The sequence below is a fragment of the Muscardinus avellanarius genome (assembly GCF_963383645.1).
Source record: "Muscardinus avellanarius genome assembly, chromosome: 4".
NCBI lineage: Eukaryota > Metazoa > Chordata > Mammalia > Rodentia > Gliridae > Muscardinus > Muscardinus avellanarius.
Window position 1 is genome coordinate 52,842,789 of NC_137789.1, and position 22,302 is coordinate 52,865,090.

At 39.2% G+C, this 22,302-nt stretch overlaps 1 protein-coding gene across 1 annotated transcript in view; it reads right to left on the bottom strand.

The window, feature by feature from the left end:
- Positions 1–4,272: 4,272 nt before the first annotated feature.
- Positions 4,273–22,302, bottom strand: part of ATP6V0D2 (ATPase H+ transporting V0 subunit d2) — a gene marked incomplete at both ends in the record, with an annotated part of 50,000 nt that continues 31,970 nt past the window's right edge. Inside the window, 6 exons of the mRNA XM_080694916.1 lie at positions 4,273–4,434; positions 6,401–6,475; positions 8,080–8,256; positions 14,307–14,384; positions 15,706–15,785; positions 17,836–18,014. Of these exons, the coding sequence (XP_080551042.1) occupies positions 4,273–4,434; positions 6,401–6,475; positions 8,080–8,256; positions 14,307–14,384; positions 15,706–15,785; positions 17,836–18,014 (751 nt within the window). The remainder of the gene's footprint in view (positions 4,435–6,400; positions 6,476–8,079; positions 8,257–14,306; positions 14,385–15,705; positions 15,786–17,835; positions 18,015–22,302) is intronic.

Sequence of the window (22,302 nt, forward strand, 5' to 3'; positions counted from 1 at the left end):
ATGATCTATGTGCTTCCACAATAATTGAGCAAGCTTGTTGTTTTAACTTTTAAAATACCTATAAAGCCAGGTATGGTGGCACATGCTTGTAATACCAGCGCTTGGGAGGCTGAGACAGGAGGATCGCACAGGTTCGAAGCCAGTCTCAGCTACTTAGTGAGGCTCTCAGCAAATTAGTGAGACCCTGTTTCCAAATAAAGTATAAAATAGGTCTGGGAGTATAGCCCGGAGGTAGAAAAGCCCCTGAGTTCTATCCTCAGTACCAGAAAAAAAATACCTATAAAATAGACAAAAGATGTATAAATTATTTATTATCTAGGATCACTGTTCAAAAGATAGCAAAGGTAATAATGACTTTCACTGCTGAAGAGCTAGACTACGTGTCAGTGAATCTGGTGGTGCTATCTAATTGTTAATGAGAGTACCATCACACCTAGGTATACTGGAAGTCAATCATGTACTGATCCTAGCTTTTAAGTGAATCTGTGAATCTGATAAGCATAATAATTCTTTGGGGCCGCGCGCGTGTGTGTGTGTGTGTGTGAGAGAGAGAGAGAGAGAGAGAGAGAGAGAGAGAGAGAGAGAGAGAGAGAGAGAGCATTACTAGAGATTAAACCCATGGACATTCTAGCTCTGAGCTCCACCCCCAGCCCTATTTTTATTTTTTATTTTATTTTGAAACAGGGTCTTGTGCAGTTGGTGAGAGTCTCACTACTTGCTGAGGCTGTCAGGGAATGTGCAATCCTCCTGTCTCAGCCTCCCAAGTATACCTGGAATTACAGGTGTGAGCCACCATGCCCAGCTATCCTTTCTAATATAGTGATAGTCACAGTGATCTCTACATGCATCTTGTTTACTTTACTCCCGGAGGTAATTCCACCTTGCCTTTCCCAGCAGAAGCAGTCAGGTCTCATCTGTGTTGAGCAGTGCTCTGGTCCAAAGAACTTCAATAAGTGATCAAACTTTCAGTCAGTGGTAGAAACTGAAATCCACAGCACAAGGTGAATGAAGAGAAAGGGGGAGCAGGTGGAAAGGTGATTGATAGAAAGCCAGGTGCAAGACTGAAGATGTGAGAAGAGGATTGCTTAGGGAAAAAGAATTAGGTTTCACTGTAGTTTCTACCTTTTATTTTTATGTACATATATTTTTTATTTTTTGTGGTACTGGAGGTGGAACCCAGAGCTTTCTACCTCTGGGCTATACTCTTAGACCTATTTTATATTTTATTTGGAAACAGGGTCTCACTACGTTGCTGAGAGCCTCACTAAGTAGCTGAGGCTGGCTTCGAACCTGTGCAATCCTCCTGTCTCAGCCTCCCAAGCGTGGGGATTACAAGCGTGCGCCACCACGCCCGGCTTTATGTACATATAGAAGTTACATGTTTTATGGTTATGCAGTCATCTGAAATGACATTGAAACTCCTGAGCTCAGCTACTGTGAGACATAAGAAAGAAAATCACTAAAAATGAAGCCCCTGGTAATGTTACATTTCTAACAATTCTTATTTTTTGTATATATATATATACACACACACACAATATATATATATGTATATGTATATACACATATTTGTGTATATGTATATACATATACTTGTGTATGTATATAATTATACCTGTATATATATGCACATACAGTATTTATATATATATATACACACATATACTATTGATATTAGTATCAATGCTTTTATTTGCTGAAGTGGAGAGAAAATGACTCAAAATAAATCATACAAGAGGACTAATTGGATGATGTGTACATGAATGTCTCCCCCATCTTTTATCCCATTAAGATGCATGACTACAATGCACCAATTTAAAAAAAAGAAGAAGAAAAAAAGAGGAAAAATTTTTGGTCCTGAAATTAACTAGAATAAAATAGAGCGATACTGAAGTTTCCCATCCTTCTCATCCCTTATCTGTGGATCTAAGACATTACTAACAGCATTTAAAATGGTAAGCTTGAAAGTTACTATTAACAAAGCCTCTCACCAAGTTTTTTTGTACTATATGAATATTATGCGAATATTTCTGTAAATTTTCTCAATGCCATACTATATTGCTGCCATGCCAGGCTGGGATAGAGGGGCACTTCAGACTGACTGACTGAATTCCTGCATTGTCCAAAAATATTTATTCTTGGGCCAAACTCATTCAGATTCAGAATGGCCATTACTATGCTCTGTTTTCTGCATTTCAAAAGCATTAGAACACATAGAGTGACTGTATTTCTTCTTAGATGTTCTCCTAATGGCTTGAGAATTGCAGCAGCTACATGTAGATCCCACAGAGCACCACAGTTCTGACTGCAAAGTCTACTTAAGTTCCTCCTATACGTTCCTGCTTAGGCTGAAAAAGGTTTGGGAACCCATGAGAATATTGCTAAAGGGAGTAGGCAGAGAGGTGGGGCAATGGCTAAACAATGATGAATGTACAGGCAGGACTGGTTGCAGACTGCAAGAATTCTGAGTATGGAACTCACTGGAATATAATGTTCTAAGACCAAAGGCAGTAGACAATGGAGATGGAACTTTGAGAGACTGGTAACATGTTGTGATCCAGGTAGAAAAGGGATGGTGAGGAATGGCTGAGAAAAGGCCTTGGGGGTTTGGAATCTTCATGTTTATATAAGGGAAAAGGAGTGTGACTTGTGGCACCCTTAGGGGCCCTACCCATGTCAAGGAGAGGGGCTAGGGAGGGGAGAGTCTGAGAAGCACTTCCATGCCCTCTCATACACCTTTTCTGTCAGTTCTTTTTCTTTCAATCTTTACAGATGCCACAGACTCAAATGTTAGATATAGATATGTCTCAGTCCAAGTTCTAGTGTGATGGACAAAGGTCCAAGAAGACGAGGGAGGATGCTGGCCGGCTCCGTGGCTACTTAGTCAGCTGGTGTGTTGGCCCCACAGAATACTTACCCTCAGATACCATCAAAGCATTGGGGTAGGCTGGGACTCTCTCACGAGTATGAGGTTGGGCACTTAGCTTTCTTTCTGATTCTGTGACCCATTTTTTTATGCTTAAAAATCCCTATCACTAAAATTGCTAAAATAGTTTACTAATTTTTTATTTCTATTGAAAAGTTTTACTTTGTTTATGTACCCAATTCTATATATAGGTATCTATATACATTTTTTCCTTTTATGGTACTCTGGATCAAATCTAGGGTGTTATTCATGCTAGCAAGTGTTCTAATACTGGGCTACATTCAGTCCTATACATGTTTGATTTTTAAAGAACTGCAAACAAAATTTTATATTTAAAAATCTATTTTAAGCCAGGAGTGGTAGAGCATGCTTGTAATCCCTGCACTTGGGAGGCGGAGACAGGAGGATCCTGCAGATTCAAAGCCAGCCTTGCTGGCTTAAGAGACCCTGTTTAAAAAAAATGTAAAAAATAGGTGTCTGGGAGTGTAGCCTGGAGGTAGAAGGGTTTCCAGGGACCCCAGTACCACCAAAAAAAAAAAAAAAAAAAAACAAAACAACCCAAAAAAAAACAAAACATCTATTTCATTTTTAAGAAAAGAACTTGAGCAGTATTCTGTTACTTTTTCTGGGTAGGTCTATGCACTTTTTTTTGTTTTAACCAAGGTTTTATGGAGAATCCATATCCTATGAACCGAATCTAATTTTTTGCTTCTGAATGAATAAAAACCAATCAGTGGGGTTGTTTTCTTCTTGGGTAAAGAATGAAGGAACCACAAACAAGGAAGTTGCTTTTTTTTAAATTTGAATAAAGTTGTGAGAAACAAATTCATTAACAAATTTAACACTACTTGCATCTGGGAAATCGTATAGCCTTCTCAAGTCTACAAGGTCAAAATGTCTTAGAAAATAAATGCAACAATTCTCATTAAATGCAGTCCATGTTGGATACTGATTTTTATGGACCTAGAAAAAGTGAAAGATAGTTGAAAAGCAAAGCAGATTCGCAGTATTAGGGCCTAGAGAGGACTGGAGAAAAGCAAGAATAAAACATTTTCCTTAGGTTTGACATGACCAAGTAAGATTAGGAAGAATACCATTGGGCTAAGTAAAATGAATGTCAGAGGGCCAGTGAAGAATAAGACATGTAGAAACAAGATTTGAGGCTGCCAAAAAGAGAGAACTTCTTTATTTTAGGGTTGGCTTTCTGGGCTTCCAGCAGATCTAGTCAGGTGCAGTGTGGCTTACTTTTGTAGAACCTGGATAAAGTAGCACAATTCCTTTTATTTTCTTCAATAACATTCCTCTAACAGTTATGATTTTCTGCGATTGAGACCTCCCTTCTTGGCTTATAAAATTGGAATGTAACTGTTGATTTTAGTTCGATGTCTCTGTGAAATGCATTCTGCGATCCAAACGACATTTCTCATTTCTTGTTCCTTCAGCTTCACATATGCATAAAACACACCATAGTGGAATTGCCTGTTGAATGCCAGCACATTCATTTGTACCTGAAAAAAATAACATGGCCCATCAACTTACAAAGAACATACTTATATTTATGAAGTAATATTAAGCTATGAACTGACTTCAGACAAGGTAAGTCAGGCATGGTGGCGCACATGTGTAATCCCAGCATTTGGGAGGCTGAGACAGGATGATCATGGTTCGCGGCCAGTCTCAGCTACTTAGTAAGGCCCTTTGCAGCTCAGTGAGACTCTGTTTCAAAAAAAAAAAAAAAAAAAAGAATAAAAAATATGGCTGAAGGTGTCTCTCAGAGATAGAATGCCCTGGGATCCATCTCCAGTATCACAAAAAATAAAATAAAATAAAAAGCCAACTAACCAACCAAACAAAAAACAATGTAGCCGGGCATGGTGGTGCACATTTGTAATCCCAGCACTTGGGATGCTGAGACAGGAGGCTCACAGGTTTGAAGACATCCCCCAGCAATGTAGCAAGACTCCCAGAAACCTACCAAGACTCTGTTTCAAAACAAAATATAAAAAGGGCTAGCGATGGAGCTCAGAGGTAGAATGCCTCTGTGTTCAATCCCTAGTACCTCCAACCCCACAAGAGTCAGTGTCCAAGTTGAGAAATCAGTAGCAAGTCACCAAGTTCTAAAGGGAGAGTGCCACTTTGGAAAATAGGGACAATAGCAGCTTAAAAAGTAAGCTTGAAGACTCACAAATTGGCTGCAAATTTTAGCAGCACTGTTGGCTCAAAGATTTCTAGGAGGATTTTGGAATGTATGTCTAACTGTGTAGTACTATTTATCTGGCTTCCAGCTAGTAGACTTGCTCCAGTTAGGTAAAATATTCTTCTTGGACACAATTTTTTAACTTTTAAAGAGGTATTTTGGCTGTTTCACTTCCCTCCAGGACAATGTCACTGATTCCTGGAAACTAAAATGAGTGATATTATGAACTTTTCTAGGAAGATCTGCAGCAGTTTTCCAGAGTTGAATTGTTTTATTCTTCAAAAGTTAAGTGAGCAAAAGAAATACTCAAATATAAAAATTTTAAAACTGTAATAAGGCTGGAAACTCCTTCATTTTTTTCATTTTAACATTTAGGCAGGAAGAGGAGGAGAGGTAATAAGTCCCTCAGGCCTCTCTGAAAAACCCACGCAAATTAGCCGGGAAGCAGAGGCCACCTCTGTTTTCAGGAATAGACAGGGTGGGTTCTCCTGCCAAGGGCGGTGTCCTTAGCAGCCTCCTTTGCAGTAGTGGTGCTGTAGTGTAGGGTTTTAAAGGATCCCTAATATATTAGATAATTTGCATTGCTGTTACTTCTTTCTATGGAAGACAATACAGAGCTGTTGGAAAATGTCTAAAGGAATGTTCCCAAGCTGCTTTCTAAGCCAGTCCAACCCTAGCGTGTGGTTCTTTATAAGTTTCAATCAAATTGAGATGAAAGAAATGGCTTCAGAGAAATGAGAATACTAGAAAATTTCTCTAGATTTTGGGGGGGGATTTACCTGGTAGTGGAGTTGGGAGCCCTTTTGTTAAACCAGTACGGTAACCCAGAAATTGATTACAAATGAGTTAAGTACTCTTCTGCCTTTTTTAGGGAAAGGTAATAATCTAGACTCTCTGGATGTATTTTCATAGCAATCATTCCTAAGGGTTGCAGTTGTGCCCATGTGTTATAACCATGGGAATGTTTCTTTATGGAGAGATGAACTAGGGAGTGAGATTCACCCAATAGTGAGGATAGTAATTATTTGACTATGAGGAGGACCTAATTTTGCTTCTCTAGTTGACTATGAAATAGCCACATTCCTTCTAGAACCTCCCTGTGTGCACAGAACAATTCCATGTGAAGCCATCCTATGTAAGCCACAGAGCCCTGGGGTTCAGGGCAGTTGTATTACATTGCTGATCGGCTGTACAAAGAAAATCCAAAGTCAGAAAATATGAAATCTCAGAGTAGGAGAAAAGCACATAAACTAATAGCATGTTTACTTTGATCATACCTCATGTTCATAAAACACATCTTCCAATGTCTTTCCTCCATTGCCACCTACGGCCTCGAACAAAGGCTTGTACACCTTAAAAACAAAGACAGTAGATTTAAAAATTTTTCATTTCTTACAAATATACATGAGTACATTTCCCTAGTAATCTAGAAATTGTATTTATTTATTTATTTATTTATTTATTTATTTATTTTGGTGATACTGGGGATGGAACCCTCCTACCTCCGGACTACACTCCCAGACCTATTTTATATTTTATTTAGAAACAGTGTCTCTTAAGCCAGCAAGGCTGGCTTCGAACTTGTGCTATCCTCCTGTCTCCGCCTCCCAAGCATGGGGATTACAAGCATGCGCCACCACGCCTCTGGCTGTATATTTATTTTTTAAACATCGATACCAGAAGGCCTGAGTGCTTATGTAGGCTCTTTGGCCTCCTAGCATCTACCCCAAAATTTCAAATAACAAGAGTGTGGATGAAATTCTACACTATTGGCTTATTCAGGGCTATAAGGCAAGAGCCAAAAGCCATTTTGGTCAGAGTGTACACTGCTTAGAGTTAATTTCCACACTCAAGTTCTTTGAGCTTCGTGAGGAATACTGGTAGTTTGATCTGTATGGGTTCATAGGTTCTTTGAGATGACAATAAAATCCAACTGGACTTTGAAGGGCAGACAGAAAAGGTAGGGTGTGAGAGAAAGCACGTGTGTGTGTGTGTGTGTGTGTGTGTGTGTGTGTGTGTGTGTGTGTGTTACTGGGGATGGAACCCAGGGACATTCTATCTCCAAGCTATAGCCTTAGCCCTATTTTTTTTTTATTATTTATTTTGAAACATGGTCTCACTAAGTTGCAAAGGGCCTCACTAAGTAGCTGAGGTTGTCTGCCAACCGCAATCCTCCTGTCTCGGCCTCCCAAGTACTGGGATTACAGGCGTACACCACCATGCCCGGTTTAGCACAAATTTGATAATGATGTTGAAGCGTCTCATGCAGTTACAGATGCTACAAAGGTTTATGTATCATTTGCTACCTTCCCTTCAGAAATCCACAGGAAAAGAGGAATGTCATTGTAGTCCTTGAAAAAGTACCTAGAAAACTTGTAGACACTTCACAAGTCAAAGGGAAGAGAATCTGGGGCGAGGTGTGTAACCTGGGGCTGAGAAGCTTCAGCAGAGTTGGGTGCTGGTGTAGGGCAAGGACAGCTCTTTCCTCTCCAGATTTCTGCCATTCAGCAAAGGGAATAGAAAATCTATGCACATACCCAAGCTCTCCCTATAGTCCATGTAGATATTCTTTTGCACCTAACCCCATTTCTCCAGTGAGTACTTGAATGGGCCACTTGGTCAGGCTATTTTATATAACTTTGACACAAGCTCACATTTCTACAACACTGCACCAGTCCCTTGGGGCACATGCTTGACCAAGCACTTCAAAGATGTACTCAGATGACCAGTCCTTGGAGATTTAAGCAAGTACTTGCTTGGCAGAAACCTTAAAAATACCCACTTGGGCTAGAAACTTGAAGTATTTCTTTGGGAGAGATAATTACAGCAAGAGCCACTGCTTGCTACCTTATAGACCGTAACTTCTTTCAATAGGAAGGTTAATCTGATGTGTGAGCTTCTAAAGCACATGTAATAAAATCACAATGTGCTCAGGAAACCAGCCATAATCACATACTCCGTAATGGTCTGCTACCCTCTTCATCTGCTCAAAGTCTTCAGCTCGAGCCAGTAAGCGCAACCCCTCAGGGTAGAGCTTGCCACAGGTAGGGTAGAGGGTCTCCCGGTCTTCTTTGCTCAATTCAGTGCCAAAGGAGTTCAGAGTGATGATAAAAGCACGTCTGTCGGCTTCAAACTGAATTTTCAAAACATCAAATCAGTAAAGTGCAGTAATCTACTAAATGCTACAAATAGAATTCCCAGTACACACATTCATTTCTGAGGTGATTGGCTTTCTTTCCTGACCTACATCTAATTATAATGCAGACATGTATTATTAATGTTCTCTTAATCTCATCTTAGAATGGAGTGACTTTGCTTGCCAGAGGATTGCACTTTGCACTGGTGACCTATGACCTTTGAAATTCCACCAAGTTTTTTTTTTTTTTCAGAATCCTACAACAAGTTACTCCTGTGTCTGTCATGTAGACCACTAGAGTCACATAAAAATAAGAAATAATGCCATAAATAGAAGTAATACCTACCATAGTCCACTCATGGATCAAATAAGATGATAAAAGTGGAATTATCTAGCACAGTATTTGGAGAAAATGCATGTCATATATGTTAATATTCCTTCCTAAATGTTGTCAGTATTAATGTGTGTGTGTGTGTGTGTGTGTGTGTGTGTGTGTGTGTGTGTTGCTGGGGATTGAATCTAGCTCCTCATGCATATCAGACAAGTGCTCTACCACTGAGCCACAGTCCTGGCCCATAATTTTCTTATATATAATAAAATTTTTTGCTGCCTTCTATGTTTTTGTATTTGCAAGGTGTTGGTTTTATTTCTTGTTATTTAACTTCATTTTTTGTACTACTGGGGATTGAACCCAGGTGTGTTCTACCACTGAGCTCCATTTCTTTCTTTCTTCCTTTCTTTTCTTTCTTTCTTTCTTTCTTTCTTTCTTTCTTTCTTTCTTTCTTTCCTTTCCTTTCCTTTCCTTTCCTTTCCTTTCCTTTCCTTTCCTTTCTTTCTTTTTGAGATTGAATCTCACTAAGTTTCCAGGCTGGCCACAAACTTGTGACCTTCCTGCCTCAGCCTCCCAAGTAGTTGGAATTATAGGTGTGCACCACTGTGCTCAGCTTGGTTATCTTTTCTAAATGTCTTAGGCTAGATATAAAAAAAATCTAATGCTGTAGTTAAGAATTCTGTGGCTTGAGTGAATTATTTTCTGAAGGCCTCGTTTTCCTTATTTATAAGATGAAATGATTGGCTGCATGCTCTTTAGGGTGAGTCAGCATGTTCTCAGCACCTGTCTTTGTGCTCAATACCTCTATGCACCTGTCCTCCCATCCCATGCCAGGCCCATCTCATCCAGTCACTCAGCATCTCCCCTCCTCCCCTCCTCTTTCTCTTTCTCCTACTTGTATTTGAGGATTGAACCCAGGGCCATTCTACCTCAGTGTTACACTCCCAGCTCTATTTTGCTGTTTATTTTGAAACAGGGTCTTGCTAAGTTGCCGAGGCTATCCTCAAACATGTGATCTTCCTGTCTTAGCCTCCCAAGTCCTGGAATCACAAGCATGAGCCTTAAATGTTTGGCTATCACTCAATCTTTCTTGAGACTTCTTTTTCTAATTGTTCAGTCTCCACATTTTTACTGTCTCTTGGTTCTTCTCCTACATACTCTGACTCTTCCAACTCAGTCTGTCCTCCAGGGGCTCCTCGCTGCCTGCCCACCAGGGGTGTTTACCATGGCGCCATGGGCTCCGAAGCTCTTCTCTACATCCTCATAGTGACTTAGCTAATTATTTTGAAAAAAATCTGTGCCTGTATTTTTACACTCACTACATTCTTAATTCTCTGAGGAACTATGTTTCTCTTGTTCATTTTTGAATAACCAAGTGCCTGACACACGGAAATATATTAACGGTTCATTGAACCCAACAGAACACTCTGTGATTTTACCACTTTAGAAATTCACTAATATTCCCCACAGTGTTGCTACTCAAAGTGTCTCAGGGCTCAGCATAGCTTTGATGTCACAGAGAAGCTCATTAGAAATTCAGTCTTGAGCCACAGTCCAGCACTACTGAACCAGAGTCTGCTTTTTCACAGGATTCCAAGGTAATTCAATGCACACAAAAAAAGCTAAAAATAATTGCTCTATACTATCTTCTAATCATTAATTTTGACTATTACCCAATAACAAAACCAGGCTTGCAACAAATTTTACTGGAACTCTTTTGTTAGAACAGGTGTTTCCTATCAGAAGGAGAGTGAGAGTTACTTTTGTCTGATTCATTTGATTGCGCTCATGGGAATTATGGGTGGGCCAGAAGCAGGGAGTGGCCTTATGGGAAAGCAAAGACAGCTGCCTCTGGCTACTGAATATAACCAGTATTGGCAGTAATTTTAGATTTTGCAGGGATAAGAGAATAAATTCAAGAGGGATATTTTATGGCAATAAAAAAAACTTAAGATAAAAATTAGGGCAGGAGCAGTACAATGTATGTAATAGTCCCAGATGTTCTTTTATGCATTTTCTAGTTTTAACTCATTAGGGTTTTAAGAAGAGAAATAGGGCAAGGTAGATGGCACTTCAGACACGCACTACAGCAGATCCAGGCAGGAAGGGGAATCTATGTGAGGGAGTACATGGAATTTTGAAGGAATGGTCATAACTCACTGGGGAAGCGAGAAGTGTATGGACTGGTAGCTGAATGTGAAGGGCTCTGTGTGCCGTGTCAAGAAGGCAGGACTTTGAAAGGCTGGGTTAATTGGATCCCTGCATGCCCTTCCCAACTGCTTGCCCTTGTTACTACTTCTCCCCATAGTCTGCAATGCACATGCTCCATTCCTTTACCCCATGGTGATGTCCTGCCTGTGTTGGTTGGTCCCATCAAATACCATCTTTTTTTTTTTTTAACAAGCTTTTTTTAAAAAAATATTCCCTAATTGAATACGATTTCCTTTGAACCTTTAGTATAATTCAATTTTCATCATACTATATGTGTGTAAATCTACCCTATTCTTCCATGCTGGGGCGTTGTGTGTGTTCTAATCCCCTTTGTGAAAATAAAACCCCACAATTTTAGAAGTGTAAAACGACTGTTCTTTGGTTTAAGTGGGCGTAGTTTGGGTTTGATTTAGCTTCTGTTTCCTTTCCAGAGAATGAGGTTGCTGTGTGGTGCAGTATATATTGGATGCCCCATTTCTTTCTTTTTATTTATCTATAGAAATATTCATTTTTCAAGCCATAACTTATTTCTGTTGTTGTTGCAAGAGAGAAAAATACCATTGATTTATTCAAAGTTATTAACAGTTGCACATCAGAGAGAGGGACTGATCTGGTTACAGATTACTGCCAGGAAGAGGAGTAGGGCTAGTAGGGGCCAGAGGGCAGAGGTGTCCACAGCAAAGGAAGGGTGAGGTGAACTGGAATTAAGCCCAGCTCCATTAACCATTTACAGTAGTTGGAAGAACAGGGATAAAAGGCAGGCAGTATACTGTAGTGCATTTGTCTTGAACATGAGTCAATTTCTTTTTTTAATATGAAGTTATAATCCTGTAAGTAGGACAAATTTCACATGCAAGCTTTGGTTAGTGTTCTCTTCTATCATAGAAGCCTTTTGAAGAAATCTGTAGAATGAGATTAAATGATCATATATAAATGGAACTTTATAAATTGTGTCTATAGCTGCACAAATTAAAGGAGGGTAATTATATGACCTAAAATAAGTATGTCAAACTGACAATCTACTCTGATCACATTATTAGAAAGGTTTTAATTGCATGCCATATATAGCTGTATAAAGATAGTAGAATGAATTTTTATTTTTAATGTAGTTTGAAAAAATTCTATTCTAATCTGATAGTATCACGAGGGTAGGGAAGAGAAAAATGAGAACACTGAGCGTGTAGTACTTTGATCAATAATTCTTTCAGTGACAAGCATTTTTCTAATATTATTCTGTCTTTTTACATTACTGAGGATTACAAAAATATAATTTTCCCTAGTTCTGATTTTTTATAGGCCATACAGCAGGACCTTACTCACAAATTAGCACTTACTATACAAAAGAACTGTGAGTGGTAAATTTAACGTAGATACATATGGCACAGTGGATAAGCATATGGGAACTGAATCCAGGCTGCCTGGGTTAAAATCCTGACATTACCACTTACTAGTGGTGTGATGACAGGCAAATGATTAGACTTCTTTGGGCTTCAGTTGCACCTTCTGAAAAACAGACACTAAAATATTCATTTTGTTGTACAGTTTTGAAGTCTAAAAGAACTCATGTTTATAAAGCACTCAGGATAGCACCTAGTACACAGTAAGTGTTTGCTATTAATAGTGCAGTGGTATACCTTTCATAAGTGATGAGTTTTCTTTATTTTGCATATTTCTATGTACAAAATAAATATACAAACCACTTCTAAAGCCGTGATTATGCCAAGTAAAAACTAGTTTTGGGCTGTAAATGATATAGTTTTTTTACAGGGTGGCTAAATTTATGAAAAGAGACAGCTTCATAGGGTCACTAGGTTATTCATGTATATTATAGCATGTCTGAAAAAAACTAGCCCATTTTCTGACACTAAGCGGGTTATTTAAAAAATTCATTTATTTGATACCTACTTTCTGGGTAATGTAGATAAGGACTTTTTTTTAGTTCTCTAGTGATAAGGTCTTTAAGGATTAGTTGGGTTTATTTTTATAATATGAATGGGGAGACAAAAGTATTTCTTACTGTTTTGATGATTAGATGTTTGAGAACTAGTTTCCTCACATTCAGAGTTAGAGCACTAGATTAAAATTCTTTCAAATGCATTTAATTATCTTTTTTCTGCCTATAATATATTACCTATTAGATTTTTCTCAAAATCAGAAGACTTTAAGCTATGTGCATATCTATCTACCAGTAAAGTCAACTTAATAGATAATCTAGAGATTCAAAATATTCCTTAGGAAAAACTTATATTCTGCCGGCAAAACAAAGGTTTAAGAAAGCTCAGAGTTGTATTTCTTTCATTACTCAAGTGAGTTAGGAAACTAGCAAGATATATGTGTGTAAAACATTTGATGCAAATGTGCCCCGGACACCTCCAAACCCTCTTGATCTCTGCCAGAATTGCTCATGCATTTTTGCAAATTAAACTTCTCAGAGAAGTTTAAGCATAGATGCAATCTATGGTAATAAAGAGAGATTAAAAAGAGCATACATCAATCAGCTAGAGAAGTAGACTTCAGTGGTGGCATCTGACACATAATTAAATGAGTTTGCCAACTTCGAGTGCTTTACCAGTCTCCTGCTGAAAACTGGAATGTGCAGGGATTGCCGGGGGCAGCCTTTATTTTAGGGTTTATATAAGAAATGATATCTCCACGGATGGAGCTGCTAAATTGTGGTTGTTTCCATCCACTCATTGCTCCTTCATTGGAAGGAAATTGAGTGATTATTATAATAGTATTTATAATGCATTGCATAGTAGACTATATTTTAAATTAATTTTTACCCCAAACTGCACCTTGACAAAATGTTTACAAACATATTTTCTTTTTTAATTTCAAAATAACTCTTCTATGTAGAAAAACTGAAAAATACTACTTCCCCCACCCAGGGCTAGGAATTAAACCCATGTTCTTGGGCATGTTAGCAAACACTCTACCACTAAATTACATTTCTAGCCCCCAAACACATACTACTCTGAATTGAAGATATCAAATAATATATAATATAATATGATTATTTATTTCTAGATAACTTCTAAGACAAAGAAATACGAGCAGAGTTAAGATAGGCATGGTGGCACATTCCTGCAATCCCAGTACATGGAAGGCTGAGATAGAAAGATTGCAGGTTTGAGGCTGGCCTCAGCAACTTAGACGCTCAGCAACTTAGCAAAATTCTTTTTCAAAGTAATAAAAAAGGTTGAATGTGTAGCTTGGAGCTTGAAAGCCCCTGGTTCAAACTCTAGTGAAGAAGAACAAAGAGGAGTAGTAGTAGTAGTAGTAGTAGGAGGAGGAGGAGGAGGAGGAGGAGGGAGAAGTAGGAGGGAAGGAGAATGAGAAGGGGAAAGAGAAGAGGAAGAGGAAGGAGAAGAGTATACGAAGGAAGGAAGGAAGGAAGGAAAGGAAGGAAGAAGGAATGAAGGAAGGAACAAAGGGAGTAGGATCAACACAAGGAAAAGCAGGTAAACACGTTATTTGATATAAAAACATTCAAGGATTTTCTTACCTCAAGAATGGGACACATAATTTCTGCTGTGACATCGCCATGTTTCTTACAAAATTTATAGAATGCCTCAAGGTAAGACTTAAAAAGAAAGACCATAAAACAATAAAATTAATATATTTTCCTTTTGAGAATCTCTAGACCAGCTTTTTGTGGCTTATTAAATGCTTTAATGGAAACTGAATTATTTCTCCCATAGAGACATATTTAATAATAAATTTGAAAGAAACTTTCATGTTGCAGCATGTTGCATAGACTAAAAAGGAACTCCATAAAAGAACAAAATTGCACTTATAACTTATAATCACTTAAAAAGCATATTTTTAAACATGGTTCTTGGATTATTTCACATGGTTAATTCTGGCTATTCTGAGTATTAGGAACTTTTCTGAGCTTAGCAAATGATTCTAGCATCCCTAAGCTGACATTTACTCTTCTAGAGATACCTTTGTGATGCCTTTGACTGTGGGATCTTTTGGAGTGGCAGTCTGGGCTGTGCAGGGTCAGACTTCCTGTGTTTAAATCCTGTCTTCAACACCCACCAGCTAACTGGCATCTGTCAAGATACCTTATGTTCTTATGTGCCAGTTTTCTCCTCTGAGGTATGGGTATAGCACAAATCTGATAGTTTTCCTGATAGTTTAAGTGAGTAAAGCCTACTAATTGCTTGGAACAGTATCTTCTGAGAGGAATGGCCCTGTGTCCCTTTATTAAAAAAATGGCCTATAATTCAACGCTTTTGAGAGGACCACATGTTTGAGCATAATAAAAGATACATGTAGTATGGTTTTTCTCTGGTTGTGTGAACAAAGATGGGCAGATTTTGCCCAGCCTGTAACATGGGATACTCTAACTGTGGCAGCCTATACCAGACAGTAAGATTGTGCAGAGTACATGTGAAGTAGAATTCACTACTTTGACATTCTATGTGTCACACACTGTTGTTTAAAAATGTGTGGGCAGGTAAACTGTGAGATTTGTGGACTCTCTAACAGGACTAATGACAGAGATGTACATTTTGTGACAGAAGGTTTGGTATGTATGCTGGTTGCTTTAAATGGGTTAATATGGTTCAACCCACTGACTTATCCATCTACCTACCACCATCCAACCAACACCTTTTATATTCTGGGAACTGTGCAAGGAGCTAGGGATATAGACTAATAGGGCATGCTATTTCCTTTAAAAAATTCTGCTGGCTGGGGGAACCTGACATGTATGCATGTAACTAGAAGATGGGCCAAAAAGTAGATGCTATATTTGAAATCTGTATTAATAATCATCATTAAATCTGCATCATAATTGCACAGGTTAGTTGGTGGGCAAAATAACTTTATTAATGAAGAATGAAAGTTATAACATATTGTATAATCAAGAAAAATATATTTGGGAAAACCGTTACCTTGTACAGTTTATTGCGCAGTAATTCAACATTTAGTTCGTCTAGGGTATTTTCAGACATACAGTCTTGAAAGAATGGAGCTGGAAGCAAAAATTACCATAAAAAATAAACTAGCCAAAGCAAGATTATAAACTGTAGAAAATGTTTCCTGAACACACATCCCTCTTCTCACTCCAAAGGAGTGACTCAATAAAGTTCACAGCAATCAGGATGATAAGAGTTATTACTTACTGAGCATTTAACAGATGTACGTTCTAAACACTGTTTATTGTACTAAACAGCAAATGCATACAAAACCTTGAAACTACTCACTTACTACTTAAATTTTGAAATCCCTCCCTCAGAACAACAGACCCCCATTATCTAGTAGAAATATTTACCATTTCTGACCTAATTTATGCTAGATATTGAGTCATATTAAAACTAGTTTGCATTTAGTTTTTTAAAATCTTATAGTGCATGGTGGCACACACCTGTAATCCCACTACTTGGGAGGCTGAGATAAAAGGATTGACTGCTCGAGGCCAGCCTCAGTAATTTAATAAGACCCTGCTTCAAGAAAAAGAGTAAAGGAAGAAAGGAAAGAAGGAAGAGAAGAAGCAAGAAGAGAAAGACCGGGGGTATGACTCTGTGGTAGAATTCCCCTTGCGTTCAATCACCACTACAAAAAAAAAAAAAACCACCAAGAAACCTCTGTTAAGATGATTATTTCCAAACTGGGTGAACTGGATTGCCCCAAATAACCTTGTTGAGACCAGGCAGAGCCTGGCTTTCACGCCCAACACCTTCTAATACCAGGCCCACCCTCTTTCTTCCAGACTATGCTGCCTCAGCCTCAACATAAAAGGAGACACAAAGCCTTCTTCTTTTTCTTCTTTTTCAACATTTTTATAATTTCTATCTTAAATTGTTTTTGCTGGTGGTGCAGTCAAAAGAGTAGCTGAGTGCAGTTCTTATCATGCATGATGTCCTAGGTGCAATCTCTAGTACTTCCACTCCTAAATTATAATGTGGGGCAACTATTTTGACGAGCAATTCATAGTAAATTGCTTTTATCCAGATTTTCTGCCAATAATAAGTAAATAATGCCTGTAAAGTTATTTCTGTAGCATTTTGGATAAGGCAGTTGTAGTCAGTGCAAATTATATAATGCTCACTTCCTCGTTGCTTCAGATATTTTGACAAATCCTCCTGAGTATCTCAGAAAAATGATGTTTCCAAACTTCCTAAAATAAAATGCTTCCTAGAGGCAAACTTATTTAGACAGAAGTTTAAAATGAAATTATAAGGAACTAGTCATATAAAACCCAGCTAGAAAATTAGTACTTTGAAGCCAATCATTAAGGTGCATGCCTACAATCTCAGTACTTGGGAGCCCGAGAAAGGAGGATCATAGGTACTAGGTCAGCCTCAGCAACTTAGTGAGACTGTTTCAAAACACGAAATATAGCTGGGCGTGGTGGCTTGTAATCCCAGCATTCAGAAGGCTGAGACTGGAGGATCACGGTTAGTAGACAGCCTTAGCTACTTAGTGAGGCCCTCTGTAACTTAGTGAGATCCCGTCTTAAAATAAAGGATAAAAAATAGGGCAGGGAGTGTAGCTCAGAGGTCAAATGCCCCTAGGTTCCATCCCCAGACCTGCAAAAAAAAAAAAAACCCACAAAATATAAAGGGCAGGAGGTGTGATGTAGTGTGAAGATAGATTGCTTCTTGGTTCAATCCCTAGTGTCATAAGAAGAAAAAGAGGAGGAGGAGGAGGAGGAGGAGGAGGAGGAGGAAGAGGAGGAAGAGGAGGAAAAGAAAGAGGAGGAGGCAACCATTTTAGAAATTTTATCATTAATTTGCTGTGTCCTGGTAAAAAGTACAAGAAAGTACAAGGGTTTGGAGTTTGGGAGTTGAGCCCCAACTTTCTCTCTTCTATGAACGGTTCATATATGACCTTCAATTGGCTATGACAGTTGTCTTGATATGAAAAATGAGAAAGCAAGATTAGAAGATTCTTTAATGTCCTTTCCACAGCTACAAACTTATATGGTAAAACTGCATTCATGGAAACAAATTGTGAACTGAAAATACATTCTCTAACGACTGCTTTAACATACAGGCAGCCTTGTATTGCTTCAATCGTACCTAATGGTGTTTCAACCAGAACAGCTTTAAAGAGATCTGAAGTGGTCTCTGCAATGTTGACTGCTTCCATTTCCGTGAAACGGCCCAGAGGGTGACACTTGGCCAGAATTTCTCTCACAGATTTTTTCTGCAATGCACCGTTCATCAGTAGAATCACATTGTCGATCATGTAACTGCATCTGGTTTAGAAGAAAATGCAATCATTAGGAAAACAGCTATACAAAGAAGCATCCCACAAGTACAAAGTACAGTTCAGGCACACAGTCCACCAATAATTTAAAGGAGAGAACTTTTTTAATGTGAAATTTTAGGAGATGTTGGTGAAGAAGAATGTTTCAGAAGATGTCATAGTTTTGTTTTTTTTTTTTTTTTTTTTTGGTTCTGGAGGTGGAACCCAGGGGCTTTTCTACCTCCGGGCTACACTCCCAGACCTATTTTATATTTTATTTGGAAACAGGGTCTCACTAAGTTTCTGAGAGCCTCACTAAGTAGCGGAGGCTGGCTTCGAACCTGTGCTATCCTCCTGTCTCAGCCTCCCAAGCACAGGGATTACAAGCGTGCGCCACCACGCCCGGCGAAGATGTCATAGTTTGAGAAACCACATTCAATGAACTAAAGGGCAATAAAACTTTGGTTGGTGGGCTATGTGAAAGATGGCCATTATATAGTGAGTGTCAGGCTGAAGTGAGGGTGTGAAAGTGTTTGGTTCATCAGAATAGACTATGGTCGCAAAAGGCTGAGAAGTGCAAACCTAGAACATTTCACTCTACTTTAAAAACCATTTGAATCTACAATGGAGCCTATCATGGAAGAGTCAAAGTTTATGATAAAAATATTCTGTATCCCTTTTCTCCAATGAGACCAGGGAGTGAATTTTCTAGCCTCTGCATCCCCAAGAGTCCGTAAGTTTATACTTTATGTCATTTCTTTATTTGATGTAAGTTCTGCCCAGGGCATGCTGGATGCATGCTGGTGTTCACTCATGGTCCAAGAAAGAATATAAAGAAGTACAGGAGTTCTAGGCTCTTCATGAACAGAGAATACCATTCAAGGGAGGAACTAGATGAAGAATCATTTACAGTAAGTCATCGTGAAGTATACCTGTGTGCTATGCAAAAGAAATTATAGGGTGGTGAGGGGATTTGTAGGTGAGACGTAAAACAGCCTAGGGTTCAGACTTCCTAAAGAAATGTTATTCTGGCTGAAACTTGAAGAATGAGTAGGAGTTAGATAAGCATAAGGGGTTGAGAGCCTGGGAAAGGCATAAATCAAAGGAGGAACAAGAGCATTTGAAAAGCCCCAGCAATGACAGCACAAGAATGTTCAGGGTGTTTCTTCTGCCTGGTGCTGAGCACTGGAGGAGGAGCTGAGGCTGAGGCTGAGCACACAGGGTCCCTACAGACCAGATGAGGCATCTGGCTGTGAAGACAATGGGACAGGATGCTGCAAACCTTGAAACTGAAGGGAATATTATGGTTTATGGATTAAACATCACAACAGGAGGAAAGGTAAACAAACACTGATAGAGTGAGGTGCTTTGCAAAAGTTACCTTACTTAATCTCCATAAGAATGCTGTAAGTTAGGAACGGTTATTAGCTCCACTTTACAGATGGGGAATCTCAGGCCCAGAGAGATATAAATCTTGCCTATGATATCACACACAGTGAACAGAGGGGACATTTTGCTTCTGTAATCCTTCTCTTAGCCCCTTGTGTCACGCTGCTTTTAGTTGTCAGGAATGGGGCGTAGGTTTCTAGGTTGAACACGTTTGGGAGCTATTTATTGAGATGAGCACATTGGAGGAAAAGAAGGTTATAGTGTGTGCAGATATGTTGGAAGCAATAAATTTATCATGTCTACAAGATCAAGAGGAGATACTAAACAGGCCTCAGAAGTCTGAGTCCTGAAGACAAGTGCAGACTAGAAGCATTTGGGAGGGCCAGAACAGGGTGATTTAAAGTGGAAGCCAAAGTCTTGGAAATAATTAGGATTCATTAGGATTCTATCCTAGAGGGTATGCAGAGTGTTCTTTCCAGAGAATTCTGGTGAACTCCAACATTTAAGAACTTTGAAGAAAACTGACCAGATAGGAGTGGAACCAGGGGAGTAAATTCTAGAAAGCTCTAGAGAGTTCTAGAAAGAGGGGATAGAGTATCTTGAGGCCACAGGTATGTCAAGGTAGACACTGAAGTAGACATCCATAGATAAACAACTAAGAGGTATTATGTGAAGACAGTGAGAACACTTTCAGTAAAGTGTATTTTGGGGAAAGAGGGGAGGAAGGAAGGCAGAAGCCTGGCTACCATGTGCGTAAAAGGAGTGGGAAGGAAGGAAGCCAAATAGAGATAGCTCATACCACAAGTTGACTGGAAAGTAAGGGGAAGCTAGCTATCTGGAAATACAGGGGCTGAGAGAGTGGGAGCTTTTAGTATTTGTCATTAGGTGGAAGAGCAGTGAAGATGTTTAAGTGCTAAGGGGAAAAAGGTGGCAGGAAAGATGAGGTTGTAGCTGGGAAGAGGGAAGGGACAGTCCACCGAGGAACTGAAGTGGTCTAGGTTTGGCACTGATGGGAGGCTGAACTGCTGCCACAGAGAATTCAAAAATGACACTTAGAGGTGCTGTCCCTGGAGTCTGGCTGCCTGGGTTACAGACATCCTGCACAAGCATTAATTTCTGGACAGAAAAGTGGAACTTTTCTTCACTGTGGAACTTCTACAATTTACTCCAATAAAAATTCTAACTAAAGAAGTTTTTGAAGCAGGCAATTATCCTTTTATAAAAAGCACATGACTATAAAGTTCCTTTGCCTCCCAAACAGCAGTACCAAATTTAGACATTATGGAATTTTAGAATCCTTTTTATCTCTTGAAAATGATATTAAAATGGAAGTGCTTGTTTAACTGTCCCTTTATGGCTCAAAAGCAATTACCTGAGAGGGGAACTGCCAGCACTTAATAATCCTGAGCTGGCACTAGACATTTAATTGTTCCCTACAGCACCCCCATAATGTAAAAGCGTATGAGTTGCTAACATTCCCAGTTTGCAGAGGACTAGCAGACCAAAGTTGATGGGCAACCAGTCTCAATTCTGAGAGTAGGATTTTGCCCATCTAACAAACAAATAAGCCTATGTCTATACAGTAAATACGTGGGTGTGCACTGAGTGTGCTCATGTTTTCACTAATAGAAGGGCTAGGCCCTATATAGCAAAGAGCAAGAGCTTTATAAATTGGATTCAATTTGATGTCAACTCAGTACTTGAGTGGCCTTGTGTCGTACATGGGAAAGTAACACCCATTGTCATCCTGTTCAGGAAGTGAAATGAGAACCCAGAACCCAGGGTTTGGCTTGTGCTGGGGGCCGGGTCACTTTCCTGGCCCTCATTTCATCAGGCTTATGCACCCGGTATATCCTTATCACCTGCAGCTGGGGTAGAGAGATAATGTGTCCACAAGACAGTTTATTTGCTCAAAACAGCAGACCTCCGGGGCCATGCTTATGATGGTGAGGAATGAAATAATTACTGCTGTTGCCTGAGCAATGTTTGAGCTTTAAGATGTCTGTTTATCTGCCTAGTTCAAACCTTTCAAGTTTTAGTTAGTTGTGGTCCTGAGCAGTGACTGAACCAGGGTCAGTGCCCATTTAGGCAGGTTAACTTTTTCTCCTACTCACGATCTACACAAGCATCTTTATTTTTAACCCTTTCTAAATGTTTTATGCTATAACTCTGATACTGGCACCTGTGACTTATCATGAAGTCATCCCATACTGTGATAGAGTGAATTACTCAGTTTCAAAAATTCTAGGTTATAAAAGTGGTGCGCGCCTGTAATCCCAGTACTTGGGAGGCGGAGAGAGGAGGATCAGAGATTTGAAAACAGACTCAGCAGCATAGAAAGACTCTCAGATACCTAGTGAGATCCTATTTCAAAATAAATAAATAAATAAAAAGGGCTGGGAGTGTAGCTCAGAGGTAGAATGCCCCAAGTTCAATAGATCAGTTTCCAGAAAAACATAAACATGCACGCACGCATGCACGCACGCACACACTCTATTTTTGTTACTGGGAATCAAACCCAGGAATATTCTACCTCTGAGCTACCTTTCTCCAGGCTTTTTAAAAAAATTAGCAAAGAGCCAGGATCTTACTAGGTTGTTGAGAGTCTTTCTGAAGCTGTATTCAAACCTGTGATTCTCTTCTCTTGGCCTCCCAAGTATTAGGATTAAGCATGTACCACTTTTATAACCTAAAATTTTTGAAACTGAGTAATTCACTCTCTCACAGTTTGGGGATGACTTTGTGGTACTCTACAACTCTATTTCAGACCAGGGTCTCTCTGACCTGCAATCCTCCTGGTCAGCCTTCCTAGTGCTGGGATTTATAGGTGTGTGCCACCACACCTTGAAAAATGCGTTTTAAAAATACTCAATCTTAGCTGGGCATGGTGGCGCATGCTTGTAATCCCT